The 21,183-nt window shown below is 46.4% G+C and overlaps 2 protein-coding genes across 5 annotated transcripts in view; one reads left to right on the forward strand and one right to left on the reverse strand.

The window, feature by feature from the left end:
* Wdr76 (WD repeat domain 76) overlaps window positions 1-8,626 on the forward strand; it is a 36,987-nt gene extending 28,361 nt beyond the window's left edge. For both annotated transcript variants that reach the window (XM_036184852.1, XM_036184853.1), the window contains 2 exons: window positions 980-1,033; window positions 7,027-8,626. In XM_036184852.1, the coding sequence (XP_036040745.1) occupies window positions 980-1,033; window positions 7,027-7,291 (319 nt within the window). In that variant the 3' untranslated portion in view covers window positions 7,292-8,626. The remainder of the gene's footprint in view (window positions 1-979; window positions 1,034-7,026) is intronic.
* Window positions 8,627-10,552: 1,926 nt separating this feature from the next.
* Window positions 10,553-21,183, reverse strand: part of Frmd5 (FERM domain containing 5) — a 276,390-nt gene continuing 265,759 nt past the window's right edge. The window contains exons 11-15 of one of the 3 annotated variants that reach the window (XM_036183550.1): window positions 19,473-19,547; window positions 18,155-18,223; window positions 17,285-17,391; window positions 12,612-12,955; window positions 10,553-11,729 (exon numbers count right to left, since the gene is read on the reverse strand). In XM_036183550.1, the coding sequence (XP_036039443.1) occupies window positions 11,664-11,729; window positions 12,612-12,955; window positions 17,285-17,391; window positions 18,155-18,223; window positions 19,473-19,547 (661 nt within the window). In that variant the 3' untranslated portion in view covers window positions 10,553-11,663. Of the gene's footprint in view, window positions 11,730-12,124; window positions 12,956-17,284; window positions 17,392-18,154; window positions 18,224-19,472; window positions 19,548-21,183 lie in introns of those variants that run through there. The other 2 variants (XM_036183549.1, XM_036183548.1) reach the window with 2 other exon arrangements.

The following is a 21,183-nucleotide window of genomic DNA, read 5'->3' on the forward strand; positions in this document are numbered from 1 at the left end:
TCTTTTTATCCATTTTTATTCATTATCAAAATTATTCTACATTTTATTCATTCATAGAGTTTATGCTTGCTACATTACCTCTAGTAATTAAGCTTGCTAGTAATCAAACTAGTCAAGAAGCTCTAGTGCCAAGAGATGGCCCTGGGTCAGCTGGGCACAGAAGAGGAGGTGTGATACTGAGGCTGGCTTCTTTCTACCATGGTACCCAGTAGAGGATTCTGGGTCTCTCCACTTTTGTGCTGGCCAGTCAGCCTCTTCAGCAGTTTAGAAATGACACATCAGGCTATCAACGGCTTTTTCTTTTTTGAACTATTTATTTATTTTATTATATTATATTACTTATTTTTTTGTTTGGTTTTTTTCAAGACAAGGTTTCTCTGTGTAGCTTTGCGCCTTTCCTGGAACTCACTCTGTAGCCCAGGCTGGCCTCGAACTCACAGAGATCCACCTGCCTCTGCCTCCCAAGTGCTAGGATTAAATGCGTGTGCCATCACCGCCCAGCTATTTTTATTTTATATACATTGGTATATATTTTACCTGCATCTATGTCTGTGTGAGGGTGTCAGATCCCCTAGAACTGAAGTTATAGATAGTTGTGAACTGCCATGTGAGTGCTGGGAATTGAACCTGGGTCTTCTGGAAGAGCAGCCAGTGCTCTTAACCACTGAGCCATCTCTATAGACCTAGAAGATTACTTTTTATATATGCATGCACTCTTAGAGTATTAGTGAATTTTCATACCATAGCCCTTATGTGTGTTTGAATGTGAATATAGTTTTAGTTGCCAGATTGTCACTTTAGAATGTACATGCCAAGCTGGTGTGGTGGTGCCTATCTATAATTCCAGCACACACAGGAGGTCAAATAGGAAGATTGATAGTTCTAAGCATACATAGTGAGATACTGTCGTAAAGAAAAAAATTTTTTTAGAGTAATAGAGAATAACGACTGTGTAACTGTTCTCAACCTTTATTTGCAGGGTCTTCGACAGCAGCTCCATATCGTCCCAGATTCCTCTCCTCACTACCATCAGGTAGGCCTCTGCACCAAACACCCTAGATCCTGGCTTGCTGTGAGCAGCAGGGTGCAGAAGGGCCATGTTAGGCATGTGACTATCAAGGAGAGGCTCTAGTTCTGGTTTTGTGTTGTGTTGTATGAGCATCCTCATTTTCCAGTCCTGCCCAGAGGAGCTCTTGCTTCCGGGTCTCAGCAGCCCAGCTCTTAGCTGGCATGTGTTCTCTGCAGGTTCTTTCTGGTCAAGGCTGAGGTCTTTATTGTGACTTGAGGCACTCTCAGTACCTTATTCAAGAAGACCGCCACTACTTGACGGGGCTGCCTGTTTGTTCTGGGCTTAGGTTGCTTCAGCATGTGCCTGCCTCTGGAACCCACTTCGGATGTGTGCCAACTTAATGTGCAACTATTCCGCATGCCATGCCTTCCCTCTAGAGGTTGTTTTTATCGTGTCTGAAGGTGGGGGTGTCTGGGCTTTGTCAGTGGTAGTTTTCAGAGGCTCCATTTCAGCATATTTTGTTTCTTTTTTTCTCTCTCTTTTTTTTTTTTGCCCATTTCATTTTATTTTTTAGATGTTATGTTTCAATTTATGAGTTTCTTCATTTTTTGTTTGTTTGTTTGAGACAGGGTCTTAACTATGCAGCCCTAGCTGCTGTAGAAGTCCTGTGGAGACCAGGCTGGCCTTGAATTCACAGACAGCCTCTGCCTAGGAGTGCTAGGATTAAAGGTGTGTGCCACCGTTCCCAATTCTTATTTAATTTATTAGCAAATAAAAAATATATTTTGAAATATGTATGCATTATAGAATGGCTAAATTGAGCTGTTTAACATGTATCGCCTCACATTTCTTTTTTCTTTTTTTTTTCCCCCTCTGATGATGGTTTGGAGGGTAAACATGCTTGCTGAGTAAGCGTGATGACTATGGAGTTCCATTTCTGAAACCTATGGTGGGTGTCAGGCAGCTCACAACAGCCTGTGACTCCAGCTGGCCTTTGAGGGCACTGTACACACACGGAACTTACTTCCTTACATTGCCATAGATACACAAATAAAAATTAGATAAATCTTACCCTAACTATATTTCTAGAATAGCCCTTTTGAATCTTTCCCACTCTCGGAAAGTTCGAATTCTTTGACCAGTATCTCCCCAGCCCCCACTACCAGCTTCTCTTAACTGCTCTTTGACTCCCCCCTCCCCCCAGACGGGGTTTCTCTGTGCAGTTTTGGTGCCTGTCCTGGATCTCGCTCTGTGGACCAAGCGGGCCTTGAACTCACAGAGATCCTCCTGGCTCTGCCTCCTGAGTGCTGGGACTAAAGGCGTGCACCAGAATAAAACCACGGATCTGTGACCCTCTAATGTCTGGCAAAGGTGATAAAAAGGCACTGGGGTGGGTGGGGAGCCATTTGCTCTTGTCAACAGATGATGAGGGCAAACTGTCTTTCTGCCCACTGAGGAATGGAATTAGGTCTTTATTTCTCTCTGGAGAAAAAATTCAAGAGCCGAGTGTGGCTGCACATGTGTCTTTAACCCCAGCACTGTGCTGGTGGAGGCAGGAGGATAGGCTGGGACTCAGTGAGACCATGTTTATCTTTGAAGAATGAATGGTCTTCAGGTAACTTGCCAGATTTTTTATTTTTAGTTTTTTGGACTGAGAATAGCATAGTGCCTCTTCATTGCCAGGTACTTTTAATTTCCAGTGTTGATATTCAGTTTACATGAGAACGCTGGCCCACGATGAGTTCAGAGACACTGGGCTAGCGTCATGAGCTAGTGACCTTGTTGCAAAAACAGAGACTTGTGAAAAATAATTTTATTAAAAATGCACAAATAAGTGGCTTTTCCTAGTGAGTTGTTTTAAATTAGCTGAAATTTCTCCATGATTTCTTTACACACCAGTTCCTGAGTGTACTGTTCAAAATAAAGACATAAAATATCACCCCCATTTTTTTGTTCTTTATTTTTGAGACAGGGTTTCTCTGTGTAACAGCTCTGGCTGTCCAGGATCTCTCTCTTTGTAGACCAGGCTGGCCTTGAACTCACAGAAATCCACCTGCCTCGGCCTTGGATTAAAGGTGTGCACAACCACTGCCCAGCAAAAAAAACATCCTTTTTTTAAAAATTGTAAACAGGTATAATTTGCTCATTTTTAAACCTGAGCGTTTTTTATTTCTGTCCAATTTTTTGAGTGTTCTATAGATTTTAAATTTTACATTCCATTTTTATTATTTGTTTATTTATTTATTTGCTTGGCTTTTGGAGATGGTTTCCCTGGGTAGTCCTGGCTGTCCTTGGACTCTCTCTGTAGATTAGGCTGGCCTTGAACTCAGAGAGATCGCCTGCCTCTGCCTCCTGGGCGCTGGGATTAAAGGCCTGCGCCAACGCCGCCAGCAGCAGCAGCCGGTGGGGCTCTTTTCTTAATCTTGTTTCTGGATTGGCTACTATGAAGGTGTAGAAACAGTTAACTTTTCACAGGTCATGCTGCTTATATAATGATTGTTCTTGTTCTTGGCTAAACTTAAAAATGGCTGGCCTAGAGAGGCACAGTTGTAACCAGTTCCAAGATGGCAAACTCCATCCTGTTCAGAGAGAAGGGTAAAAGCCAAAGATCATTTCCCAAAGTAAGACTGAGTTGTTAGCATTTCCTTTTCAGTCTTCTAATTTTTAAAATTACTCATTATTTGTGTGGTTTTTTGTTTTTGTTTTTGAGGCTGAGGTTTGGATAGCCCAGGCTGGATTCTTCTAACTCATGTAGCTGGGGCCGATTTCCTTTTCTCTTCTTAAAGGTTTACTTTTGTTTTAAATTTCATGCATGTGTGTATCTGCCTATCGTGGATATGTACATATGAGGCTGTTGTGTCTGTCTGTGGACATGAATGTGTTGAACAGCTCCGTGGTGACAGCGGAGATTCTTTGTTCTCACACCTCAGTGAAACCAGAAGCAGTTTTCTAAAAGGACAGGGTTCAAACAGCAAGGTCTAAACTCCAGTAACCACTTTTTCTAGAATGCTCAGTTTTTTTGTTTTTTTGTTTTTCGAGACAGGGTTTCTCTGTCTTTTGGCACCTTTCCTGGAACTCACTTGGTAGCCCAGGCTGGCCTCGAACTCACAAAGATCAGCCTGGCTCTGCCTCCCGAGTGCTGGGATTAAAGGCGTGAGCCGCCGCTGCCGCTGCCTGGTTTAGAATGCTCAGCACAGGAAGGAGCCTGTGGTGCATTTTATGTATAGACCATAACATCCTACCAGAAGCATGACATACCACCATTGAGAAATAGACATGTATATCCTGACATGAAACCAATTTCCTGAGTATAACTTTCTCAGGAATTCTCTTCCTGTTATGCTTTTAGACAAGGAGTCCTTTCAGCCTGCAGGGTTGGTGGTGTTTTTTTTTTGTTGTTGTTGTTTTTCCTTTAAGTGATAGGGTCTTGCTATTTGTCCAAGTGAGCCCAAACTCCTGGATGAAAGTGATCTTCCTCAGCAGCTGAGACTACTGCCTGGATTAAACACAACAGATTTTTATGTTCATTGATTTTTGTATCCTATGTTCTAAAAATGTGTATGTGTGCACATGTGCACCATGTGGAAGCCTGAGATCAGCCTTAGGTGGTGTTCTGTAGGAGCTGGCCACTTTAATTTTTGAGACAGGGTTTCTCAGTGGCTCCTGGGGCTCACAGTTTTGGCTAGGCTGGCTGGCCAGTGATGTGATCTCCGGGGGTCCCCTGTCCCCATCTGCTCATCTCCTCAGCACTGTGATTACAAGTGTGCCCATGCCACCATGACCAAATTTTTGAGTAGGTTCTTGGGATTGAACTCCACTTCTTATGCTTATGTGATAAGAACTGTCAACTGACCATCTTTTTGGTCCCTGTATCCTGTAACTTTGCTTGAAATTATTTAAGTAGATTTTTAAGTGTTTGGAATCTTTTATCATATTTTATGAATGTGATCATGTCATCTGCAGAAGTTTTCCTTTTCTTCCTCCTTCTCTTCTTGTCTTAATGATCAGGCTCTGATAGCTGATACCAAGTTCAATGTTAGTGCCGAGAGGACATCCTTACCTTATTGATCCCAGAGGGAAAGCCGTCAGTCTGCATCGGGTCTGATGCACTGTGGCTTCTCATGTGTGGCCTTGATTGTGTGGTGATTGTCTCCCCCTGTTCCCAGTTTGTTGAGTGAGTGTGTCATGAATTCATTTTCAGCATCAACTGTGATGATCATGTGCCTGTCCTTCACTTTGCTAACATGGTATGTTTATACTGTTTGGTTTTTATTATGGCAGACCATCCTTGTCTCCCACTTGACCATGGTGTATAATTCTTTACTGTGCTATTGAATTTGGTTTGTTGACAAGGTTTCTCTGTGTAGCTTTAGAGCTTGTCCTGGATCTCGCTCTGTAGACCAGGCTGGTCTTGAACTCCGCCTGCCTCTGCTTCCCAATTGCAGTGGCAGCAACCCCTTCCTGGCGGTTTGTTTTTATATACCATACCTAGTTTATGAAATACAGGGGATTGGACTCAGGGCTTTGCGTATGGCATATGATAGATAAACACTCTACCAAGTGAGCCACACCTCCAGGTTGAGGATTTTTGTGTCAGTGTTCATTATTAAGAAAGCTGGAGCCGGCAGTGGTGGCGCACGCCTTTAATCCCAGCACTCGGGAGGCAGAGCCAGGCGGATCTCTGTGAGTTCGAGGCCAGCCTGGACTACCAAGTGAGTTCCAGGAAAGGCGCAAAGCTACACAGAGAAACCCTGTCTCGAAAAACCAAAAAAAAAAAAAAAAAAAAAAAAAAAAGGAAGCTGGGTATGGAGGTGCACACAGGTGATGTCCATGTCGGAGGGTAAGGCAGGAGGATTGCCGCAGGTTGGAGGTGAGACTGACTACATAGTCATTTCTGGGCTACAGAATATTGTCTCAGACAGAGACAAGAAGGGAAACTAATGCTATGGAAACGCATTCTCCAGTCCCCCACCCTCCCTCTGTGTGTGAGTCCATGTGAATCCCCTTAAATAGTTATGAATGAATTTATGTTTCCCTTCTTTAGGGTTAGTCTTGACAAATTGTGTTCCTAGGAATTTGTCTGTTTCTTCTCTGTTGTTCAGTTTGTTGGTATATGATTGTTCATAGTATGTTCTTTTAAAAAAAAATTATTCTTTTATGTACATTGGTGTTTTGCCTGCATGCATGTCTGTGTGGAGGTGTCAGATCTTGGAGTTACAGACAGTTGTTAGCTGCCATGTGGGTGCTAGGAACTGAACCCCAGGCCTTTGGAAGAGCAGCCAGTGCTCTTAACCACTGAGCCATCTCTCCAACCCCCATAGTATGTTCTTAGAATTCTTTTTCTCGTGTGTGTATAGAACAGTGAGCAGGAACTGTTTGAGGACTGGGATGTAGCTCAGTCTATAGAGCACCTGCCTAACAAGCATGAAACCCTGGGTTTGATTCTCAGTACTGCATAAAGGAAGTAAAGCATGTGTGGTGTAGGCCTGTAATCTCATTACCTGGGAGGTAGTGGCAGGGGGATCAGAAGTTAGAGGTCATTCTCTGCTACTTAGGGAGTTCAAGGTCAACCTGGGTTATATAAGACCTGGTTTTAAAAAAGAGAAAAAAATGACAAGTTATCTTTTACTTTAAAAAATTAAGACTTATTTATGTGTATGAGTTTTTTGCCTACATGTATGTATGTGTACCATATGTGTGCCTGGTACTTGCTAAGGTCAGAAGAGAGGCATTTGTCCCTTTGAACTGGAGTCATGGATGGTTCTGAGCCATCATATGGGTGCTGGGAACCAAACCAATAAGTGCTCTTGACCACTGAGCCGTCATCTTGCCAGCCCCAGAAAAGGTCCTTTTTCCATAGGCCTGGGTCACCAACTCTGAGCACAGGCTGAAGCTGGAAGGTGAAGCAGATAGCAGGTTGTTGCTACACTGGGTTTGGGTTTTTACTTTCTGCTCTATGCCACCTTGAATTACTTAACATTTCAAAGTACATACTGTTTTGTTTTTTCCCCTACTAGGCATAACACTATCACTGGGAGATGGCTAACGAGGTTCCAAGCTGTGTGGGACCCTAAACAAGAAGACTGCTTCATAGTTGGCAGTATGGCCCACCCACGGCGGGTAGAAGTCTTCCACGAGACGGGAAAGAACGTGTATTCTTTTTTTGGAGACTGTCTTGTATCTGTGTGTTCCCTCAGTGTTATGCATCCTACCCGGTATGTTCTGGCTGGAGGTAATTCCAGTGGGAGGTTACATGTTTTTATGCATCCAGAAAGCTGCTGAGCTATTGGGTAGGTTCCAGAGTTTGCTCCACTTGTGTGGCAAAGGACATGAGCGCTTCTCAGCTTTGTGCATGTTTGGTGATGGGTCATATTTAGCAGCTGAAACATTGCTTTCTCAGTGAGACTGTATGGAATGTAGTATTAGCAAGGGAGGACCTTGAAGGCCATCTCTAGAGGAGGAGGGAGGGCTGGAACAGAAGCTGCGATGCTTTCAGCACTGTTGTGGCCCAGGCTGGCCTCAGATTCTCTGTAGCCAAGAACGTCCCGGAATCCTGGAGCCTCTTGCCTCTACCTCTGAAGTGCTAAGATTACAGGCGCTGCACTCAGCATCTTTCAGCACTTTTAATTAGGCTGTATTTTGAGAAATTCTATCAAATTATAAAGATTTGAGTGTTCAGTATTAACTTTTCTGTAATGTAATGAGACCATTTTGATGCAATAGTGATCTATAGATCTGTGATTTACTTTATAGTTTGGGGTGGATACTAGGATAGGTCCTAAAAGATCATCTAATTATGAAGCATTGTTGGACCCCAGGGACTATCACATGCTAGGCAAGTATCCCCACTGTTGACTCACCCCACCTTTGGAACTTAGGTGTTCTGCGTTGTTGATGTTTTTGAGACTAGGGTTTGCTCTGTAGCCCAGGCTAGCCTTGAGCTTCAATCCTCCTGCCTCCCTTTTCTAAGGGCTAGGACTATCAGTGTTTACTAACATGCCCAGCCAGAACTTAGTTTTGTAAGCTAAGAACCTGTTTTGGGGTCCTTGTATCTCAGTTCATTGTCACATGAAGTCCCACAACAGTCATCAGGAACCATGGGTTTCTGTGGCTAGGGCCTGCATCTGCACACCGGCAGCTTTGTCTGCTTTCGGGGCAGCTCAGAAATGAGCTGGGACTGCACAGTGTTTCAACTTTCACCATTGTCCCATATGCTTGTGTATGACTGTGTACACACTTTAACTGTGTCCAGCTAACTGGGGTAGCTTTTCACATGAAATTCGTAACTCCAGCACTTGAGGTAGAAGCAGAAGAATCAGGAGTTCAAGCCTCAGTTATAAGTTCAAGGCCAACCTGGCTCGCCTTCCCTTGCCCCCAAATTAATAAAGTACAGAAAGCAAAATTAGGATATTTTTATTTTTTAATTAGAGTACTTTAAAATAAAACTTAGTTTCATATGTTTATGTATATTCTGCTAAATCAGTGGCCTGGTGTCACAGAGTAATACATATTCAACCCTTTCCATTGTTACTTGCCAGCTTAGGTAGTATGTTTGAATTGTAAGAGGGAATGCTCTTATAACTATATGTCACAGGAATAAAGTATGATTTTCCTTGATGAGTAATTTGAGTAATCTTCTTTATAATTAAAAATGTAGAGGCTAGAGATGGCTCAGCACTGGTTGCTCTTCCAGATGACCCAGGTTTGATGCCCAGCACCCACATGGTGGACACAACCACGTGTAGCTCCAGCTGTAGGACACCCAGTGCTTTCATGTGGCCTCTGTGGTACTGCACACACAAATGTGCAGGCAGAACACTTACACAACCATAAAGAAAGTGTGGTGGTGCATGGCTTTCATTCCAGTTCAAGGGCAGTTTGGTCTACCTAGTGAGTTCTGGGCCAGCCAGCCAGCGAGACCCTATCTCAAAAAAACCAAAAGCTAAAACTAAGGTTGGAGGCGTAGTTTATTAATTATCATAGATAGTCATGAGGAAATGGTAGTTCTGTTTCAGAGCTGATAAAGTTCTTTATTGTATTTACTTTTATTATATGTATGTGCCTTGTATGTGTGTGTTGCCTGAGGAGGTCAGAGAAAGGTGTCAGATCCCTTGGAACTGAAGTTCTAGCCAGGTGTGAGCCACTACGTGGGTGTGGGATCTGAACCTGGGTCCTCTGCAAGTACTGAGCCATCAATCTCTCTATGTACTGGTAACTTTTGATAAAGTGAGACAAGTTACAGGTTTAAAAAAAAAAAAAAAGACCCATTCTTTTACGGTATTTAAATATTTATTTAAGTTTAAAAATAATCTTCATGGCACCAATGATTTTATGCTAACTACATACTGCATATGTAGAAAAAAGTACATTGCTTTGAAGGAAAATGTAACTTAAGAGATTTTGGCACAAGAAAGGTTAACAACTATATCTTTTTAAATGAAACTAAGAAATTCACATTTGTAGGTAGTTCACCCTCTACTGCTTAAAGGTACAGCACGCTGTTCAGGAGGTATTACCTCTGATCGACGGCACTATGCAAGTCTGTTTTTCTACAGTGAGATCAACTAATTCTGAGAGGAAAGAAGAGACATAACATAGAACACAGCAGAACCAGACTGAAAACCAGAACTTTTTTAATGATGAGGAAATACTGAAAAACACTAGTCACCAGGAACGGGCTTTGTTGTTGAACTGTGGAAAACTATTTGGGAACCAAATCGAAAGAAGCCTTTTCTGTCCTTATTGTCTGGGATAAGCCTTGGGGAAAAAAACAACCTGAAGGTTCCGGGTCAGATGCTGGACACGTCAAGGACCGCTGCACTGTTAGGACTCTAGACACAAGAAACACCAGGCAGTGGCAGGCTGCCTCCCTCTTGTGGCTGTGAAGGGTCAGAGGTGAGGCTACCCTCACTGCATAGACGCTGGGTTCTACAAACTGAGGTAGGAACACTACACTAGAAGGCAATCTGCTATGTTGCATAAGAATAGAGATCCCGGCTCACACAGGCCCTGTTTCCCAATAGCCTTTGCATCTCTGGGGGACATGCCCGAGAGTCCTGTGCTAAGTGAACCTTTGCGATGCAATTGACAAGTGGCAGTGACTCATTGCTTTGACGTGCTCTCTAGTCTACTAGGACCCCCTCCACCGCTTGTCTTCTCATGTGGTATGTTTTAGGTTTCTCCCAAACTCTTGCTGGTATGGACATGATCAGATAGGCCTGTGCCTGTTCTTAGAGTCACTGCTGTTCTGAGTGGCAGTACTTGATCTTGGTATCAGCTGCGACATCACTGCTGGTTGGTGGAGCACACAGTAAAGCCCTCATGGGGACATGGTTCTGGGTCTCATGTGAGACAGGAATCGGGGCTGGCCCTCTTGTGGTAGTTGTATATTGTGTAGGTCAGGGTCTGCATCTTATGGCTGTAGGCCAATTTCAGTGTATTGCAGTTTCAGGCTTTTGTTTTTTGGAAGTGGGAGGCCGGTGGTCTGAGACAGGGTCTCACAAATCCCAGGCTGGCCTTGAACGGCTTTGTAACCTTGAGCTTCTGATCCTCCTGTCTCCAGCTGAATGCTGGGACCACACCTGGTTTTATGCAGTGTTAGCGATGAAGTCAGGGCCTTATGAATGCTAGGCAAGTACTCTACCCACTGAGCAACATCCTCAGCCCTACACTTTTTTCTAAAATAGCGTTTTCTTGGAGTAAGCCATGTTCCTTTATGCATACATTATCAGAGGTGTGTGAAGGTGGCAGGGTATGGTCCACAAGCCAAAATGTTATTAAAAGAGGTTTGCTGACCTCTAGTCTAGATATGAATGGCATCTTACGTAAATGCCCCGGCATCCTCTAAACCACTGGTTTTCTGTGGCCGCTATATTCAGAATATGAACATGGCAAAAAATTAAGAGGAGCTCACATGTACGACAGTCCAATCTCTTGCATTTGGGGGGCTGTTTAGCTCCGTTCTTGTCTGGGTCCCAGGAGTATACCCCTTGACTGTCCTTTTATAAGTCCTTGGGCCTCAGATGACTTAGCAATCCCTCCCTGAGATGAAAACAAGATCTGTGTGTGATTGATTTTAAGTGCAGAGGCCTGGGGACTCTTGCTCACCTTAGTGTGTTCTTGTGCTGCTGTGAGTGACACCCTCCAAGTGTTCTGCTTGGCCTTATTTCCAGGAGCAGAGGCATTTCTACAGTGAGTGCTGGTCTCTGTCTCTCTTGTAGGCATCACTTAGAGATTCTGTTTATTTAGAGTGTCTCCTGGTCCCTTCCAAGGCTGCTGCTTGTTCTTGGTGTTTTCCTCAGATTTGTTTCTTGCATCTCTAAGTTCATCAGGTTCTATTTTCTTAATCCATAAAGTAAAAACCAAATATGAATAGATAGGAAAATAACATTTTGCTGTTAAAATAGAGCTTGAAATAGTCCTTTTTTGGAAGGGCACACTGTACAAAGCAAGCCCTGCTCTCTACGCCCTGCAGGCTCCCAGGCCACTTAGCACAGGTCTCTGGTAACTACACCCCAGGACATTTCCCACAGTGCACTTGGCTGCCACTGACTTCATTTAATACCCCAGAAGCACTAGAAGAGTCTTAAAGTTCTTCAGAAAAAAACAAAAAAAACCATTAAATACAACTCTGTGATGTCCACTAGGCTCTACTCTAACGGACAGACTTACCCCACCCTTTCTGCTGCTGCTGCTGCTGTGGTCCCTTCAGATGCCCACTCTGCTCAGATTTGAAAAAAACAAAAGGAAAAGAAAATCCAACTCAGACCATTGTAAGAAGCAACTTTCTATTTAATTGTTCTGCACAGGGTTCAGTGTGCTAAACCTTCTGTCTGGCAAGTAGACCTCAACAATCCTGGTTGTCCATAGCCCTGGCCTGCCTCGCTGGGTCTCCCGGGACCCAGTGGTGGCACCAGTGTGAGGGCTACAGGGTACCGAGGACAGCAGCTCTCTACGTCTTCAGCGAGTGTCCCATCTACCAGGTGACACCTACTGCAATAATCAGTATAGGAAAATAAATTTATTTTTATTTGGATGCTTTCAAAATAATACACATCTATGAAAAATTAAAATCCGAACCCCCAAAATTATCCTGCATATTGAAGGATGAGAAACGTAAGAGCTGCTGAGCCTTTCTTTCTTGGAAGAGCCTCTGAAGAAATTGAGTTTTCCCAGGTTCTGTACGGGGCATTAGCCTACATCCCTTTCTTCTTCTGAGAAACAACCCTCCTAGGCTGCAGTGGGCTTTGAGTCATGGGAGGAGGGCTTGGTGTGTGTGCCGATGGTTCCGCGATGGGTCCCATTGCTGGGACTGGGTAGCCGGGTTCCATGGTCCACCTGGCTAGTTATTGGGAGGAGTCATGCCTTCTCAGGTGTCAATGAGCAGGCTCACCACTGAGCGGATTTTGCAGGCAAACCATCGCCTGAGGGGACAAAAGTATTGATAGTGGAATTGTTCAAACTCAGGGGTCTGGCGGATATCTCGGAAAAAGGCAATGTCAAGGTCAGACTCAGTGAGGATGATGAGGAGGAGGAGCAAAGCAAAGAGGAGCCCCATGGTCACAAGGAGCAAACGGAGGACACTTAAAACAAACTTATTCACCTGTTCTTGCTCTGGCCCGCCGTGCCCCTGGCACAGGGCCCTCAGCTCTCCCCCGAGGGCCTCCACCTCTGCCGCAGTTGGGGTGCTGGCCTCAGACTCCTTCTCCTCCTCAATGCTGCATGTGGCTCCATTGATCTGCCGGGAAAGCAGCATCAGCTCCAGGCTGTGCTCGGCCACAGGGGTGGGTAGCACGCTGTCTGCAGGGCTGTAGGCCTCATCTGCGATTACAGCCACACGTTCGTTGCTGTCTGCCCGGCTGCTCCTCACGTGAGGCAAGAAGGTGTCCCCATGGGAAGAGGACCGCACGGGGGTGGAATGGGCACTGTCTCGTAGGGACTCCAGGCCTGGAGAGGTAAAAATCACAGGAATAAGCTTTGTGGGTCTCAACATACTTGAACTCCTGACGGCATCCATTCTGTCTGTCAGGTGCCTCTCCCATCGCTCCATGTTACAGCAGCAGTGGCTGTAGACGCCATACTTAAGACATCAAGAACAAGACAAAGTACCCGATGGGCATTTTTAAGTGTTTAAAAATTTCATTTGTATGTCTTTCCCAACTCCATAAAGTGGTGGGGTGAGGCCGTCACAGGGCCCGTTCTGAAGTCATGTGGCTGTGATTATGGTGTTGCTGATGGAATGCAGGTCCATGGGGTCTGTGGCCTGCACCTGCGTTGGATCTTAACCACCCAAAGACCTAGGGAGATGACTTGAAATTTCAGAGCCCCTGTCCCTTGAACCAGCACTCTTGATGTCTCTCTATTTCCTGAGTTCTCCCTGATGTCTCCACTGGCACATACAAGATAGGAATGCTTTCTGCATCACCAATGAAGCAGAACCCTTAAAAAGCCCTGACGGTAGCATGATCCTGGCCTCTGCCCCGCTTCCGTTCTGTGCCCTCGGCACAGGCATATGACAGCCTCTAAAAAGCCTGTCCCTTCACAAGGGCATCTCTGACAGCCAGATCTCCCAAAGTATGACCAGCTTGGTTGCCAGCGGCCACTTCAGTGCAAATGTGTCTTGGCTTACGATTAATCCCTAAGCTGGCTGGAGGAGGAGAAACTGACCTTAGGACAGCAAGTCAGAAGCCAGGGTGCGCTACATTGTGGGTGGCTTCAGCAAACAGGATAGTGGGTGGGAATACATTCTAGTAGAGCGCCCGGCCTCGAGTTGCTTGCCAAACACGGCAGTGTTCTGCTCGGAAGACCTCACCTGTGAGGTCATTCCATATCAGGCTCGTCTGAATGAGAGAATTCAGCCAGTGCCCCATTTCCCCTACTCCCCCTCCATTTCTCCCTTTAAAACTTGTTTTTATGGGTTGATTTTTTTTACCTTTTTTGTAGCATATGGAATGTTGTATATCATTCAAAATGTTATTGTATATATTTAAATTATCCAGAAACATCACCATAAATTTTAGCATTGATTATGGAGTAACTTCTTCCCACTTTAAACAGTTTGTCCTGGATTTTAAATGAAATACACACTTTTGTTTCCCCTGTAAATAGCATATAGAATATTAGGTTCCATTCTGGCATTTCAAACACAATCTGTCTGTGTTGCTTCTCTTCCTTCACCGTAGCCCCTGCTCCCAGTCTCCCCCCCCCCCCCAATCTCCTTCTGCACTGCCAGAGCATATTTGTTCTATTTCCTCAAGATGGTTTACTTCTTTTTCAGAGCCACCCTCGCTTGTATCCCATTTTGGCTTCAAACTCCTTGTAAAGTTAAAGTTGACCTTGAACTTCGGGTCCTCCTGCCTCCGCCATCCAAATGCTGGGCAGACAGGTGTGTGCCATCATGCTTGGTTTATGCAGTGCTGGGGACTGAACCCAGGCATCCAACTGAGCCATTCCCTAACCCCTCAAAACCTCCCCCCACCATGGTCCCCTTTCTGGTTTCATGACCTACACTTATACCCACACATATAAAGATTAAAAGTCAGACGCTCTCTGGGAGAAAATGTACAGTACTTTTCCTGGGTTACCTCCCTTAATTTCCAGATGGCTCCATTTTCTGCAGGTTTCAAATTTCAGAAAATGCATCTTCTGTTACTGCAGGAACCACCTTTCACCCTGCCCTTCATCAGAGCCTTAGTCTGGGTTGGGGGCGGGGAGGCTGGTGTTGGTGCTGGGGAGGGACAGGCTCAGTGGCACAGCAAGACAGGTGTAATTACCTTGGAGGTGCTCTAGCTGATGCCTCTGTCCAGAGGTAGCTCCCAGTGGGCCTGGGGGGGCAGTTGTTAGGACCCTACCCTGAAGCCGGGGTCCCATCTTCAGGATGCGTATGCTTAGGGGTCGAAGGCAGTGGTTAGTCAACCGGAGCTGGACATGGACTCTGGTATGAATCTTAATTAGACTCTTCCCCATGGTGGCCCAGGAAGGCAGTTCCTTCTTCAGGGGAAACCAAGCAGGCAGGGGAGGTATGGAGATGAAACAGCCGGCCAGCTAGGAACAAAGACTCTTCACCAGTTCCATGCCATGGCAGCCCCCTCTAGCTGTGCCTTCCACCTGCATAGAGTGCTGGCTCTGGGAGCCTCATGTTAGGCTGAGCTGTGAGGAGGGAGAAGCTTGGAGAGGAGAGGCCATCCTTATCAGGGGACTGGATTCAGTCAGAAGTGCCTATGTCCATAAAAAGCAATGCTTCCCAGCCTGCAGCTTGTTCTCTGAGGCCCCTGTCGGCCCAGGCTCTCAGGGAAAGGGAAATGGACCAACTAAAATTGTCCCAGAAAACAGGCTATGAAGTCACACACAGGCTTTATCTAGGCCACGTGGACAGTGAAATCACAGGAACTGAGGTAGAGGTGGCTCTGGGGCTGGGACTGGGCTGTATCTGCCTGGCCCTCACCCCCACCCCCCACCCCAGCACATACAGCTAAGCTCCTTCCATAGAGTGAAGGAAACTGCCAATCCTGAGTGTCCTCTTAGGCCCAGGCCTCTGTTAATCTGGGCATCAACCATAGTAGATGTGAGGGCGAAACAAGCCACAGTCTTTTTTTTTTTTTTTAATGGTTTTTCAAAACAGGGTTTCTCTGTGTAGCCTTGGCTGTCCTGGAACTTGATTTTTAGTCCAGGCTAGCCTTGAACTCACAGAGCTCCACCTGCTTCTGCCTCCCAAGTGCTGGGATTACAGGTGTGCGCCACCACCCAGCTTCACAGTCTGTTTTTTTAAATATCCTTGTTTGTGGGGGTTTTGTGCTTCATTCAGCCTGTAATGTCATGTTAATGTGGTTTTGGAATTTCCCTCCGGTTTTAAGAGATAGCAAATGAAGCTTTTCTAGAAAAGCCAGTGGGCTTCTGTGATGTGCCCTCTAGGGAAGCCGTCTTGGGCCTATGAACTAACTTCACAAAGCCAGCCATTCCTTGGAGTTCTGCCCTTTAAAGGCTCTGGTCACATCCCTCATGCCTCTTCCCTGCCTAGTTAGCTGTGTTAGCAGATTCCTGCTCCATGCTTGCAAAATACTGGGGGGGCGGGGGGGCTTCTCTCTAAAGTGCTCTACCTAGCTCACACTCATAATCCAAGCATTTGGGAGGCTGAGGCAGGAGGACTGCTGAAAGTCTGAGGGTAGCCTGGGCTACAAAGTGAAATTCTGTCACAAAACAAAAAGAAGCATTTCATGTACATTAGATTCCTTGCCATCCACAGAGCAGGCAGGGAGGATGCTCCTGTTTACAAATGAGCAATCAGCTGCCTTGGTAGTGGCCGCTTCTCCTCGGAGCTCTGTGTCAGTCTCAAGTGAATAAGTGAAATTCACGAGTCACATCCTAAGACCTAAATACAAACCAGAGACCCTCTCACAGAATGATGCTCATTCTTTTTTGTTTGTTTTTCGAGACAGGGTTTCTCTGTGTAGCTTTGGAGCCTGTCCTGGATCTCTCTCACTCTGTAGACCAGGCTAGCCTTGAACTCACAGAGATCCACCTGGCTCTGCCTCCCGAGTTCTGGGATTAAAGGCGTCATTCTTACCTGAGCAGTTTTTTGGTTTTTTTTTTTTTTTTTTTTTTTGAGCTGAGGACCGAACCCAGAGCCCTAGCAAGTGCTCTACCACTGAGCTAAATCCCCAACCCGATGCAGTTTTGTTTTTGAATGAGGTCTTGCTATGTACTTCCATGCTGGCTTTGAACTCAGGGTGATCCTCCTGCCTCAGCTTCCTGAATGCTGGGGTTATAGGCATGTGCTTTCACGATCCTCTTACCTCTACCTGATCACATCAAGTTTCATGCTGGGGACTGAACACCTAGCTTGTATTCTCACCCTTTGTGTAGAACCTTCTACCTGCCTCCCCCCCCCCCCCGAGAGTCTGCTGTTGTCTCTAAAGCAAAAGAGTCTCTTTTCCAGATGGTCTGAAGGAGACTCTTCCCCCTCCCCCCAGGCTGGGGTATTTGAACACTTGGTCCCCAGTTGGTACTGTGGAGGTTTAGGAGGTGTGTGGCCTTCCTGGAGAAGTATGCCACTGGGGAAGATGACAGGCAGCTTCACCCCACTACCCGTTCTCTCTGCTCTGTGTGTGTGAAGACGGGGACCCCCGGTGTCCTGTGGTTGCTGCCATGCCTGCCTTCCTGCAGTGACACACGATCCCTCTGGAACCAGAAGGTCATGGTCTTTTATCACAGCAACAGAAAATAACTAATCCCGTCCCCGAAGAGGAACTTGGCTCACCTCCAGGAGCCCAGACTCACCTTCCATGATGGAGATGTGAACAGCTCTTCTTCGTGTTCTGGGGACACTGCTCAGCCGTGGGCCATGGGTTATGGAGGGGCAGCTGCGGCTAGGAACCATCCCTGCTCTGAGATTGAACAGAAAGAACGACTTCATCAGTGCACAGACAGGTGGGGGTGTCCAGATATCTAACGAATGCCTTTGACCTTTGACCCCCGAGTCTCAAATTCTGCTTCAGACTCACTCCCTTTCACTGGCTGCTCAGTCTTTCTAGGGTGTGGCAACAAGTGCCATGGTCTTGGGGGACAGGACTGTCAGGGAATGGAGTCCTGATGTGTCTAAAGATGGTACTGGCAGTTTTCTTGGTTTTCAGTGGTCTGCACAGAGGAGGCTGTGTTGAGGACAGTAATAATTTCCTGTGCCCAGAAGTACAGGCTGGTGGGCTAATCCTCTTGGCCAGTCTTTGTGAGTCTATTGGGCTTGACGGGGGCAGGCTTCTAGAAATGCACAGCTTATGGCTACACATGCCAGGGGCTGGGAGGTTATTGGAGGTTTTCTGTAATGCAGTAATCACAGCCAAGTGTTACTGCCTCATCTTGCATGTCTGGGATCCATGCTCAGGCGGGGGGAGGGTTGAGCAGAGCTGCTGAGTGAGGTGCCCCAGCTCTGCTGTGCTGTCTGTAGGCAGTGGCTTGTCTTCCCTCGTGTGGTGAAGGGTTGCATGCCTGTTCCTGTGTCCAGTAGACACAGCTTCCTTCCCTCTTCTGCCCTCTGCCTCCTCTTTGGGGACCTGTTATGGCCAGAAGTTTCAGAGAGCTTGGCTTGCTAGGTTCTTTGAGATTCGGGGATCTGATCTGGATGTGGTTCAGGAGAAGCACCCCACAGCCTACCTGTGTATTTCTGGTGGCTCCCGTTTGATCTTGGCACTTGACTCCATTACCTCCTTTGCAACCCGGCCGCTGTTAAATGGTAAAATAAAAATAAACAGCAAGAAAGGAGACTGATCAAGTGCTCTGGCTTAGTCAAGAAATGGCATCTGCCCTACCCATCCCTCAAGGCTTCAGTCACTGCAGAAGGCTTTCTTGGTGGGACAAAGAGTTGTAGCATGCCATGACAACTTAGCTTATCTCTTCATCATTAGAGTCTCTGGGATTCCCCTCCCCAACTTTTTCCAGACAAGGTCTCTCTATGTAGTCCTGGCTCTCCTGAAGCTCTCTATCTTGACCAGGCTGGCCTTGAACTCAGAGATCCTCCTCCTCTGCCCCTGCTGGAATTAAAGGCATGCACCACCAAGGCTCTGCTCCATTCTTTTTTGTTTTTTTTTTTTCCTTTTCCTCCAGCTCCATTCTTAATTAGGAAGGATTTCTCGTATGAATCGCCAGGAAAAAGCCCTAAACCCCCACCCCCAAAGGAGACACACAAAGAACAACTGTCATGGTCCTTATTTTGTTGCTGAGATTGTGATGGCTAACTCCTGGATTATGTTGCAATTGGAAATGGCAAGTGTGTGAAAGAGAGGTCCCCCAGTCATGATGCTAAAAAGCCGGAGCTCAGTTCATATATACACTCCCAGGAGGCTCCGAGCCATTAGACATCCTAAGTTACGTTTTAGTTTAACTTACTGTGCTTAAGAGATCTAGAAAACAAGAATGCCTCTAACCTGTAAGCCCCGCTTGCTAAGGACAGAGAATTTCCTAGAATGCCGGGGGCTGTTGTTCATATGAGACAACAACCACCCGTGTGTTTTCACGTCTGTAAACAGGCTTGGTTGCCCCCACTGCACAGGATGTGCTTGATCACACCTAGGCGAGAGTCATGTTGTGGGCAGGAAGTATGTCAGGATGTCTGCTGACTTCCTGCTGATCGGACGAAGGCAGGAACTATGGAGCCTAGTGGGTTTTGGTGTCATACTCTGGGAATCATGGGTATGGACCTGGTCAGTGTCCGTCATCCTGCCCAGTATTTAATAAAGCTTGCTTCAAGTTTGGCTCAGAAGTGTGGTAGTGGTCTTATTCTCACCAGGGGGATCAACAGCAGGGGGAGAAGAGGCCTCCAGAAGACAGCTGGAGAAAAGGGGGTAAAAGGCTGGGAGGAAACCGGAGGCCCTGCTGGGAGCTCCGGTTCTCTGTTCTCAGGACAAGGTACACAGAGACTCTAGAGAAAGGTCTGGAAAGAGACCTAGAATGGCTACTTACTGTCACTATTTACCTGTATCGGAACCGGCTCCCTTTAAAGAATAAATTGCTGCTGGACACCGTGCGAACTTGGCTTGACTTCTCCAGCCTACGGCAAAGCGAAGTTCAGGGTGACACATGGCTCAAGCCACATCACGGGCCGACGAAGATGGGCAGGTAGCTCCCTGCAAAGGCTACTTGAAACTTCCTTTCAGGCTCAGGAAAAAGCCCTCGGTAGTCTGCGCTGGAGTGCTGCCCACTAGAGGAACTCTTAGCAACTGAGTGACCACACATGGATTTAGAAACAAATGCTTGTTCCCAGAACACGGGGAACAAAAGTATAAGGCAGCAGTTGCTTCCTTTTGTATGAGGTTTGACAGAGAGAATGGGGATGCTTCTGAATCCCCAGGGCAATGGGAGCTTAGTGGGAGCCAGCCCCTGTATATGGGGGGGAGGGCAGGGAACCCCATTCCTCCTGCTAAGTTCCATCAGCAGGAGTTTGTCTCTCAAATTTGCTTCTCTCTAGGTTCATGTAATTGACTAAACCTAGGGAAGATGGTAGCCAAAACAACCCCCCCAAACAACCCCCCAAACAACCCCCCCAAACAACCCCCCAACACAAACAACCCCCCCAAACAACCCCCCAACACAAACAACAAACCCCTATCTTCTCGGCATTCTCAGTGGCAGGGAGACTCAAGCTTGCCAGAGTATCTCCCTAGTGTCCCTTTGGGAGGAAGCCCGCTCAGAGTAGAATGCACAATGCCTATTCACTTCACCCTAGTATCAAGTGCACGGTAAGTCTTAGGACTGAGAAGGCCTTTCCAAGACATAACTCTGGGGCTGTGGCCCTGGCAACAGGCAGGAGATCAGTTCTGCTGGCTGGAGTCAGCTCGCTGAGGAGCACTGTCTGTCAGAGTCTCTCAAACTCCTTCAGGACAGTAGAGGGAGCATCTGGCTTGTCAGGGCATTTGGTGATAACAAGGGTCACCTTAACTGGAGTCTTATCCTGCTGGCTTTGTTGCAATACACATTTTTTTTTCTTGTACACAGGGTCCTATGTAACGCAGGCTATCCTGCAATGCACTTTGTAACTGAGGATAACCTTGAACTGATCCTTATGCCTCCAGCTCCTGAGAGCTGGGATAACAGGCATTAGTTACCATGCTCTGTTTACGCAATGCAGAGTGTGGAACCCAGCACCCCATCTTGCAAGGCAAGCACCCCCACAAATGAACTGCATCCCCAGCCCAGAACAGCTATTAAAACACATCATAAATTTTGTTTTTAGGGGACTGGAGAGATGGCACAGAGGTTAAGAGCACTGGCTGCTCTTCCAGAGGACCAGGGTTCAATTCCCAGCAACCACATGGTGGGCTCACAACTATCTATAGTGAGATCTGGTGCCTTCTTCTGGCATGTAGACATACATGCAGGCAGAACTCTGTATACATAATAAATATTTAAAAAATTGTTTTTAAACAAAACCAAGGGCTTTAGTGAACTGTTTCCTTGGTAACACCTCAGCATCTCTCTCTGGTCCATTTCTTTGTGCACTGATGCTTTGGCAGCCACTTTATTACTCAGAGAGAACTGGATGCAGAGGCCTCTCAGACTCTTCCAAACTCCAGCAAGCAAAGTTGCCTCTGGCTGGATCCTAGCTTCCCAGTAGCAAGCCCAGTGGCCACCACCTCCAGCTTCCCTCCAGCTCTGGGCCACACACTAGAAAGAGGACCCAGAATCTT

Source organism: Onychomys torridus, chromosome 4 (genome assembly GCF_903995425.1).
Source record: "Onychomys torridus chromosome 4, mOncTor1.1, whole genome shotgun sequence".
In the NCBI taxonomy this organism is placed as follows: Eukaryota; Metazoa; Chordata; class Mammalia; order Rodentia; family Cricetidae; genus Onychomys; species Onychomys torridus.